This window comes from Tachysurus vachellii, chromosome 1, assembly GCF_030014155.1.
Source record: "Tachysurus vachellii isolate PV-2020 chromosome 1, HZAU_Pvac_v1, whole genome shotgun sequence".
NCBI lineage: Eukaryota > Metazoa > Chordata > Actinopteri > Siluriformes > Bagridae > Tachysurus > Tachysurus vachellii.
Genome location: NC_083460.1, coordinates 23,381,315 through 23,391,500, shown reverse-complemented (window position 1 = coordinate 23,391,500; position 10,186 = coordinate 23,381,315). Strand labels below are relative to the sequence as shown.

The following is a 10,186-nucleotide window of genomic DNA, read 5'->3' as shown; positions in this document are numbered from 1 at the left end:
AAATTAATTCAAGGACGATATTGTATTCTAATGTTTAAATTGTTTATTAGAAATGAAGTGTTTTTTGGCCAAAACATTCAATCTGTGCATTAAAGGAACTCAAGGGTAACTTTGGAAGGTGTTTAATTTCATCCTATCATGCAAATATCCTGCAAAATATCAGAACAAAATATATGATCATGTTGTAATACACTATAATAGAGTTTATTAGCTGAAATTTCAGCTGTAGAATTTGATAGGAAGAAATTAGTTAAATGACAATGTTAGTATTGACCCCTCTAACAAAATGTGGTAATGATCAGTCATCAAATTTTGGCAAACAACAAATAAATACGGTACAATATATTGTACTCTATTATAATCATATATTTTGCTCTGATATGTCACAGGATCTTTGCATGATACTAATCATCCTCCCTTCTTACTCCTGAATTCCCTTAATTCAGGAGTAAAAAGTGTGTATTTGGTGTAAATCAGATTCAGGTGATTTTTTGGTAAAAAAAAACAAAACAAAACACTTTTTACCAAAAAAAAACAAAAAAAAAAAAAACCAACAAACAATTGAAGTCTGATTTCCACCAAATTTGTGCTGTGTGTGAGGGGGTCAAGACTAACATTGTGGTTAAAATATTATTATTTTTTTTTATCTATCCTACTCTACAGCTGAGATCTCAGCTGGTATCTGGTAAATACTGTATGTATATTTTTTCTTTCCTTTTGTAAGTGCAAAGTAAGAATTTCATTGTACTGTCTAAACCATTGAGTTTTTACTGTGCAGATGACAATAAACCTCTTGGGTCTTGAACCTTGTTATACTGTAATATACTGTTCTGTACAATACTCATATAGTTTGCTCTGCTCCATCACTATATATTTTCATTATAGGCTGAAACTAATCACCCTCCCATGTGACTTTGTGTTTTTTTGGTGAAAGAAATGATATCTGATATTAAATAAATTTGCGCTGCTTGTTAAGAGAATCAAGACAAACATTGCAGTTTAATTCATTTCCTCTTATCACACTCAACAGCTGAGATCTAAGCTAATAATTGATTATACTGTTATACACTATAATCCTATATCTTGCTCTGTTATATCGACCAAGTAAACCCTACACACTATACCACTATACATGGCAGATGAACTGCATAATGGTATGAAACTAATCTCCCTAACAGACTAGTCGTGACTTTGTTAACGCACATATATAATTAATATCACACAATAAGGACTGCTCTTCTACTGATGATTAACTGTTATTACCTCTTGTTTCTACAGCAGACAGACCTGATAATGAAAGCAGTAATATCCTATAGGTTAGGAACTTCTTGCCCTGTACATCTATATATTAAAAGCATCAATATCTTCAGCAGGAAAAATGATAAACCAAATCTGAATTTATTATATATTCATATGTTTACAAGTGAAACTCTAAAACTATATTAATTACACAAAAGACAGTTATAAAAATGTAAACTTCTATTTAAAAAACAAACAAACAAACAAAAAAAAACACCTACATTAAATCTTTTTATATTATTTAATCCATTAATCTTCAAATATGGGCAGCATATAACTGATGTGATTAGAAGTAATCAGTTTCGTTTGTGAAATTGTTTGTTGCATTAGTCTGATATACATCGTTAGTTTAATGCAGTTTACCGTGTTGCTCTTTCACATTCAGAACATGTTGAATTTGAGTTACGAAACGTTAGTTAAGCAAATAAACTGCACTTCTTTAGACAATCTTTGCAACAATAATGATATATTTAATATACTCGTATTTCCAAATAAAATTAATTCACACAAACACATTTGGGATTAAATAAGTGAAATAAGTCAAAGGTGTCAGGAAACTGTCATATGCAATCCCTCAAGATACCGCAAAAGCCACACATTTTCATAGAACACATTAAACACATATTTAAATTATTAAATCTAGGCAATCCCCAGAAATGCCCATACTCCTACTCCTACTTCTAGTTTTGAGTAACTTATTTGAGTGAAATAAGTTTCATTGTTAAGGTTTTATATGTAAAAAAAAAAAAAAAAAATTAAATACAATAATATCCAAAAGGACAGCCTGAAAAGAAAAGCTATTCACACACACACTCGCACACACACATTTGTATATACTCTAGCAGTGATACAAGTGTCATTCTGTAACACCATTATAAAAAGGTAGAATTATATCTTTGTGTACTAAATGTACCAAAATTCCCTAAAATGAACATATGTATAGATGCGGAGGTAGAAGTGTATTTCCTGAGATGATGTCAAATGCATTGTTTTTTTAAAAGAAAAAATAAAATAAAAGTATGTGTATGTTTATGAATATACATTTGTTAACTCTTCTACAGCTGGTACAGATACAGAAGTGTCCAGAACAGAAAAGTGCCCAATTAGAAAAATGTTGTCTTGGGAACCTTAGAAATATATCACAGCTAGCTTTTTAAGCCTCAATACTCAATACTTTACCAAAGTCTAACGGTTAAAACCACAACTCTCTTAGTGTAACATTAAATTCTATTAAAAGAAAAAAAATAATTGTAATTAATTGTAATTAATTGTCAAAGCATAAGGCATCATTTAATAAGTGAGAGATGTTCTGGTTGTCTTTGCAATATTCAGTACACAGTGAAGACAAAATTGTCAAATTTCATTTTTGGATGTTTTTCCACATTTTAAAGGTGTTCAAAAAAACAAAACAAAACAAAAAAACATCTTACAATAAATGCACTTACTTGTCACACTATCCTGAGCTAATCTAATTCTAGATGGTGACTGGAGCGAAGGTAAAATATCCATAGCTGTAATGGTTAAATATACAGAACACAGCTTGATGGTTGAGCTGTATCTAATATATTAAAACTCAAAATACAAGAAGGATCTTCTCACATGTCTCTAGCAAGGATAAGGAAATGCTTTAAATGCCCAAATCCCAACTCTTAAGTAAATCAACACAAGAAACAGTAAGATTTTATTATAAATGATCTCAGCTGGCATGGAGGGCACTCGATCCACTAGAAGGCAGCAGGTTAGCTGGTAATTGCCACCTCAACCAGAGATGATACAGCAGAGGAAGGACAGAGCACAAGTTAGAATCCGATTAGATTTCTACTTGTGGTTATGAATCCAGAGAGACCCTCAAAAATCTCTCAAAGTGTCACAGATTGTACGTGCGATTCGCGCCATTTTTTAAACCTGGCTCTGCAAATGAACTCTAATAACGAAACTACTGTATATCAGTTTTTGTGTCCAGTGATTGAGTTAACGGTGTTGAATCAGGTTTAAGTCGAGTACAATGAATGGTTGAGGTAGATAGAGCGAGTCTAATAATAATAATAATAATAATAATAATAATAATATCATGCCTAGAGTTGAATGAGGTACTACGACCCTAACGTCCTGATAGTGAAAAGCATTTTTTTATTTATATTATTCATTATAAATAAACTCCTTTGCCTCCAGAGAGATGCTGAAGTGACCTATACGCCAGTGAATTAATGTCAAAGTAGAACGAAGGCTGAAAACCAGAGAGAAAACACTGTCAAAAAGCACAAGGACAAAAATTCAAGAATTGTCTGTTTTGAGGGTTTGGACATGCAGAACATTGGATTTTTTGCAATCATGTAAATTTTCGGGCTTTAATGCGTCCTGAAAGCTGAAGTGCTACCGAGAGCCGTCAAACCGCTTCATTTTATTTTGTTAGAAAACCAGGCCCTTTGATACACGAAATAAAAGTTACAATCAATACGCAACCTGACCTTGAATATGGTGTAACACTAAAGTTAGTAGAACAAAAAGAAAAGCATCACGACCGCAAAAAATTATTAGTGAACATGCCCTTAAAAGTTCAGTCAAATAATTACAACTATTAATCAGAATAAATGCATAATCTGTGGAAGGAAAATGTGTATGTCTCGGGCAGTCTGTCTAATGCACTCAACAATCCACAACAACAACAAAAGATTTGCTCTAACCAAAGTTTCAAGTCCAAGCCGTACATCACGAGCTAAAACACACGTCGGGTTCAGTTCGAGCTCGGTGACGTTTAACTGTCTGCCAGAACATCTAGTCCACATCCAGCTCACACACTGACGGTGAACATGGACTCTATTCTCTTGGAATTCTTAAGGTTAATTTTTCAGCCCAGAAGACGGCAGTCAAATGGTGCGTGCTTAGGATTTCTGTGTTCATTTAGTCAATTATGGAAATGTATAGAATTCTGCAATACAACAAATCTGCGTAATAACAATGAATATATGACGTGTGTGAATTTGGCAAGTGTCTCTATAACAAACATTTTGCAGAAACAGTCTAATATATTATGTGGATTTTGCTTAAAATATAATATTTTCATTACAGGCAAGTTCCTTCTACTGTTTCTAGATGATTCAACAGACAGGATCTTTTGCATGTCCTGTATTTCAAATTTCCGTGTTTTGCGCCGTGTTTTTTCCCGTTTAAAAGAGTTTTCAAATCTTAAACGTACTTAAATGTACACAGATGTTTTACGCTGGCTTGCAAAAATATATCCTCCATAATGTTTGTAATGCATTACTAGCTTCTGCTCCGCTAATTAATGCCTCCAACCTACGAGACTTTCGTTTCACAATTCAGATAATTGGCATTTCGTTTTCTAAAAACTGGGGAAAAATAGTTTCCACCGTTCTTTCCAAAATGCCACGTGGTCAGCCTGCGGGGTCAGAAAACGTGGAAATTTGCACAGTCATCATAGTCGGGGTTTCGGTGAGTCTCTTGTATTTGCCACAGAAGGATTTCTCCGAAAAGCACAGAGACATTGAAGCTGTAGAGGGTTCGGCAAGGCACTCTAGATATAGATGTATAGTTACGAACCTTATTTGCTTTATGTTTTTATATATATATAACACTCATGATAAAATTGCATTCATAATGTTTTTCCTGTTTTCCAGAAAGCTTCATCATCAGTCTGAATGTGTAAAGTGTGTAAACAGTGTGCTACCATTTCTAGATTCTACTGCTCTATTAATTCCAAGTATTCTGTATACAGAAAAGAAATAAATTATTCACAGGTTATGTGTATGTATGTATATATATATATAAAATGTATGTATGTGTATGTATGTGTGTATTATACACACACACATACATGTATATATTAATTATAGGTTTGTTTTAACCATAAGACTCTTTTGTTGCTGTAATCTTTTAGTTCATTTTGGCTACTGAACAAAAGAGTGAATAAAAGAAGAGAGAACCTGAGATAGTGTATGTCAAGTGGTCTGGAAACTTGTTATTCCTGCTAGGTTTTTCTTTTTTCTTTTGGCATACGCTCTTAAAAAAATGAGGTTGATTTTTGGCTTTAGCTAGCTTTGAGATGGGGGGGGGGTTGTGAGGGGTTTAGGGTGATGGGTTGGTGGAGCTGGATGAGGTAGGTGTCTGAGGAAGCTGCTGAGGGGTGCTGCGATCTCCAGCCGTTTTGTTAGCTGTTCCTGAGGAATTTAGACCAGTAGCCTGAGCGAACAGCACACCTGTGACAAAACAAGTACAGGATCGTTGTATGCACCGTTAACAAGAAAGTAAACAAACATTACAGTCATAAAGCAAATTCATATAATCAATGGACCTCTTTTGTAGATGTCAGTTTAAATACAAATATTAGCAACTGCTCTGACTCCAAATGTTGGCCAGTGCGATTAGCAAATTACTACATGAAATATATACCAGACCTGACCACTGAACTTCAACAGACACCTTTTGTTGCATCTTTCACTCACCGGTGTAGATGATGCCGTTGAGCTCCACTGACATACTGATGCTGTTCAGGCCGTTCGTGGTGAGGTTGAGGGCAGACTCCTGTCTACTTTCTGAAACGGAAGAAAACAAGCCAATAAACTTTTATCATTAAATTAAACGAATCTTGATAAACATGGTAAAACAAACACTGTACAGTATATTACTCATTCGTTCATTTAATTCTAACTTAAATGCTGGTGGATCCTGAGTCTGAGGTAAACTGGGTGCAAGTTTTACAGAAATCTATAAAATCAGATGAGAACATTTTGAATGTAGGCGTAATGAACAAACCGAGGCGATGGTGTTTATTAAAAACTTCCTGACAAAAAGGAACCAAAGAGAATCCACCTACGATAATGCACCTAAAGGTAGGAGGAACCACTAAAGTAAGCTCACGTTTACTACGAATTTTGTCAGATAAAACCACACGCAACTGAATCACTTGACTTCAGATTATAACATGGTGTTTACTGTGCTGTGTGGTGGTGGGGAAATCCCCACTGTGTCGCGCAGTAGAAACAGAAATGTTCATCCAGGTGAAAAATGGGTCAGCGCTATGACTTAATTTTTTCTGTCACAAGCTTACAGGGTTTCAGACTTTTTTTTTTTTTTTTTAAGCGTAGGAATACCAGTAGTTTTCCCCCCAATCCTTTTCTTTGATCACATTGGTACAGTTGGGGGAAATTTCAGGCCAGTTACTATTAAAGCACTTGCAGATTTACATTGATTAAGAATAGAAACACACTTATGTGTCATAGCCTAAAGGGAGAAAATAAATGACTCGCGTGACTCATGTCAGTACTATACTATGATGAGAGTAGTGACATGAAAAGGAAATGAAAGCCAAGAAAGGACTGGCTTCACTACAAGAGGATAGTAAGCGGTACATGATGTTCAATGAAATGAACGGATGGGGGTTACATCAAGACACTTTACCACAACAAATAATTCTTGGAATTTTCAAAAGTAAGGTTTCCCCCAAAAATGATCAATTTCCACACAATTCAAGAGTAACAGCTTGTCAATTCGGGGAAAGCCTGGCATTTTTTTCCCTCCAATAAATCTTTCTTTTGGTATGTCCTCACATTTTTCCCTTTATATATAATGAATTAAGAGGAAAATAATACTTTGGAAGATGTACTGGTTAAAAAGCTCAACCAATTACATCAGAAGTAGAACGAGACGTTAACGAATGTTAGCATGTTATTTAGCAACACAAGAGGGCCGCGGAGCCACGGCACATGAAAAGGCCAAAAACGTGGAAAGGTGAATTTGGTATCATCTATCCAGCTTAATACAAGTGAGGTGATAAGAAAAGGGTTTGATACAAAATATGCTCCTAAGGGCATCTGGCTAATTCCTGCAGGAATAAAAGCTCTGCCGTTTGACCCACCTCATCGTACAGCTAACGTCTGTAGCCTTAATTTATTTCTACACATCAGCACTTTCTCAACTGAACAACCATCCTTATTTGTTTTACAATGGATCTGAGTCGACTTGCTGTTCTTTTAAACATAAACAGTTGCTTATTGCCATTTAAGCCTATATAAAATGGGGTATCGAAAATTGTGAGTTTATGTGTGTATTTGATATAAATAAGGGATTTGACTTGCTGGTCTAATCTGTAGAAATAATGGTGAATGTGCAAACATTGCTATTAATTGCGTTGTCTGGATTTATCAAGCATGTAGAGCAGGATTATTCGTCTCACATGCATCACATGAGGTTCACTTTTCTGTCACACTCTTTTCAGATGCTCACTAGCAGGAAGGATAAAGGTGCTCGGGACAGTTTGGACACGTCTCAGGCTTTGTTACCTTGACTGTTGATACGGATGTTCATAGGCATCTGGGTGCTCATCGCTAGCAGGTTCTGCTGCAGTGCCCTCTGCAGAAGCCGCTGATGGTCCTCTGTAGGCAGCGCCATCTTCTTCTCGGGTGGCTCGCCCGATTCAAGCTTCTCCCTCAGCTGCTCAAGCGCAGCAACCTGAGCAGCCATGGCAGCCTGCACTGCCACCGCCTGAGCTGCTGCTACTGACTGAGCTGCCAGAGTGCCAGGCAGTCTGTTGGCCTGTGCAGTCAGAGACTGGCTCACATCATCTTCTAGATAAAGCAGAGAAAAGCAAGTGAGGTTAATCAGATAGGAAGTGAGGAATGAAGAAAGTGTATGTCAGGGACATAGATTTCAAAGATAGTTTTAATCAGCTTGAACCACTTGACTCATATCGTCATTCTTGCCTTGTACTGTTCTTACCCTTCTTGACCTTTTGAACTGAGGTAAGTGAGGTATCGCTGGTGCCCACAGCCATACCAATGGTGGGCACAGAGATTTTAGGGGAGGACAGCATGGTGGGAGCCCCATTGGGTGAGTAAGTGAAAAGGGAACCGCCGAAAGCCTGGCGCCGTCCCTCTCGCCGGTTACTGTCTATGGCAGCCTGGAGCTCGTTGGGGTTGCTGAGACCCCGCTTTTCACATTCATAGGGGTAAAGGTACTTCATGTATCTGGAAAGAGAAGGAATTACAAATATGAGGTACAGGAGAACAGACCTCAACAAGAACAACCTACAGCTCTACTTCATGCACATCAGATGTATGATTTAACACAGAAGATTAATCAGGATTTGTTTTTAAAAAAAATAAATAAATAAATAAAAATAAGTGCACATAACAGGATTGAACTCGTAGTGGAACATTCGCAAAACATCAAGTAATAATAAACTAATCAATTGTAAAATGTGTTTTTCCTTTAATAAATATGAGGTTTTTAGAATTAATAAGCCTGTGCATTTTTGTTTTTGTTATTTAAAAAACAACTTGACCTTGTCTTTGATACATATATGATTTTTTCTGATGTAAAGGTTTACAGATCACTCACTGTGTTCTGAGAGTGAAGGCAGCGCTGGTGATTGAGGTGGGCAGGTTCAGACCTTTGGTGATCTCCCTCCATAACTTTTTGTTGATCACCTCCACCAGGCCACCCTTCTCCGTCACCAGCTGGTAAAGCATATACAGATCTAGCACCTGCTTGGCCATGATGGGGATCCTGTTCACTGGAGTCCCTGCAAAGGAACATAAAAAGCATAGTTTATAATAGGAATTTCTACATTTGGACAGTATTGTAATTCCATTAAGATTACTTGAACTCTACCACAATTTATGTGGGAGAGAATCATGAAAATAATGTAGGGGGAGTAGTTTGTCTGCTTGTCCCTAGATGGCAGTATTACGTTAAATAACTGTTTATACACATATCAGCCATAACGTTAAAATCAACTGTCTAATATCGTGCAGGTTAGGTTTGGGGTCTGCTTCATCAAGGCATGGACCACACAAGACCTTTAAAAATATCTGACACCAAGACATCAGCAGCAGATCCTTTAAGTCCTGTAAGTTGTAAAGTGTGGCCTCCATGGATCAGACTTGTATATCCAGCACATCCCACAGATGTTCGATCAGATAAAGATTTGGAAAATTTGGAGGCCAACTCAACACCTTGATCTCTTGTCAAGTTCTTCAAACCACCCTGAACAATTGTTACAGTGTGATAGAGAGCATTATCTACACTTGTTCATCAGAAATGTGTACGTAAATAGTATGGTTCAAAGCAACATCCACATGAATGCCAGGACCCCCAGGTTTCCCCAGACGAACGTTGCTTAGAGCATCAAAGTGCCTCTGCAGGCTTGTATCCTGGTGCCATGTCTTCCCAGAACTGGACTGGCCGAACTGTCTAGCTATTGAAATTTAACCCAAGTCACTCAGCTCCTTACCCATGCCCATTTCTCCCATTTCAAACTCAACTCTAAAAACTGACTGATCTTGTTACAGTGGCAACTGTCAAGGGGTGGGATATATTTAGTCAGCAAGTGGACAATGTTATTCACTTCACCTATCTGTGGTTATGGCTGATCAGTGTACGTTCCACGTTTGTGTGGTACGCATTATAGGCAACGAAGCTTCTTCTTTTATATAATTGTCACACAAGAACAGGGAACTTCAGTGCTGCTTATATATAGGGAAAACAATCTGTACACACTTCTATATGTTGGAACCTATTTAATAGAAAGCTCAGATGATAATGTTACCAAGCTAAGCATGTGCTGATTTTCACACATATATTGTAGTTTTCTATAAGTTCAGAGGCCATAGATCAAGTCCATCATAATGTAAGCAGTAAAAACTTTAACAGCTATAAAGCAGTAATTGAAGAAATGTTGCTTCATCGAGCTGAAACTTGAGATGGGAGCTCATTCATTAGAGGAAGAGAAACCTAGGGGTATTCATGTAAATGTAACTCCTAAAATGTAAAACATTTGGACTGAACTGAAAGTGTTCGTGGACCATGGACTGCTGCTATGCCTCATTTATAAATCAAACTTTGTTTTGGGAATCATTATAATGATTAT

At 36.7% G+C, this 10,186-nt stretch overlaps 1 protein-coding gene across 1 annotated transcript in view; it reads right to left on the bottom strand.

The window, feature by feature from the left end:
- Nucleotides 1-1,748: 1,748 nt before the first annotated feature.
- The window catches only part of arid3a (AT-rich interactive domain 3A), a 29,359-nt gene continuing 20,921 nt past the window's right edge, over nt 1,749-10,186 (bottom strand). The window contains exons 5-9 of the mRNA XM_060878144.1: nt 8,656-8,839; nt 8,035-8,282; nt 7,599-7,883; nt 5,763-5,852; nt 1,749-5,516 (exon numbers count right to left, since the gene is read on the bottom strand). Coding sequence (XP_060734127.1) covers nt 5,386-5,516; nt 5,763-5,852; nt 7,599-7,883; nt 8,035-8,282; nt 8,656-8,839 — 938 coding nt within the window. The 3' untranslated portion in view covers nt 1,749-5,385. The remainder of the gene's footprint in view (nt 5,517-5,762; nt 5,853-7,598; nt 7,884-8,034; nt 8,283-8,655; nt 8,840-10,186) is intronic.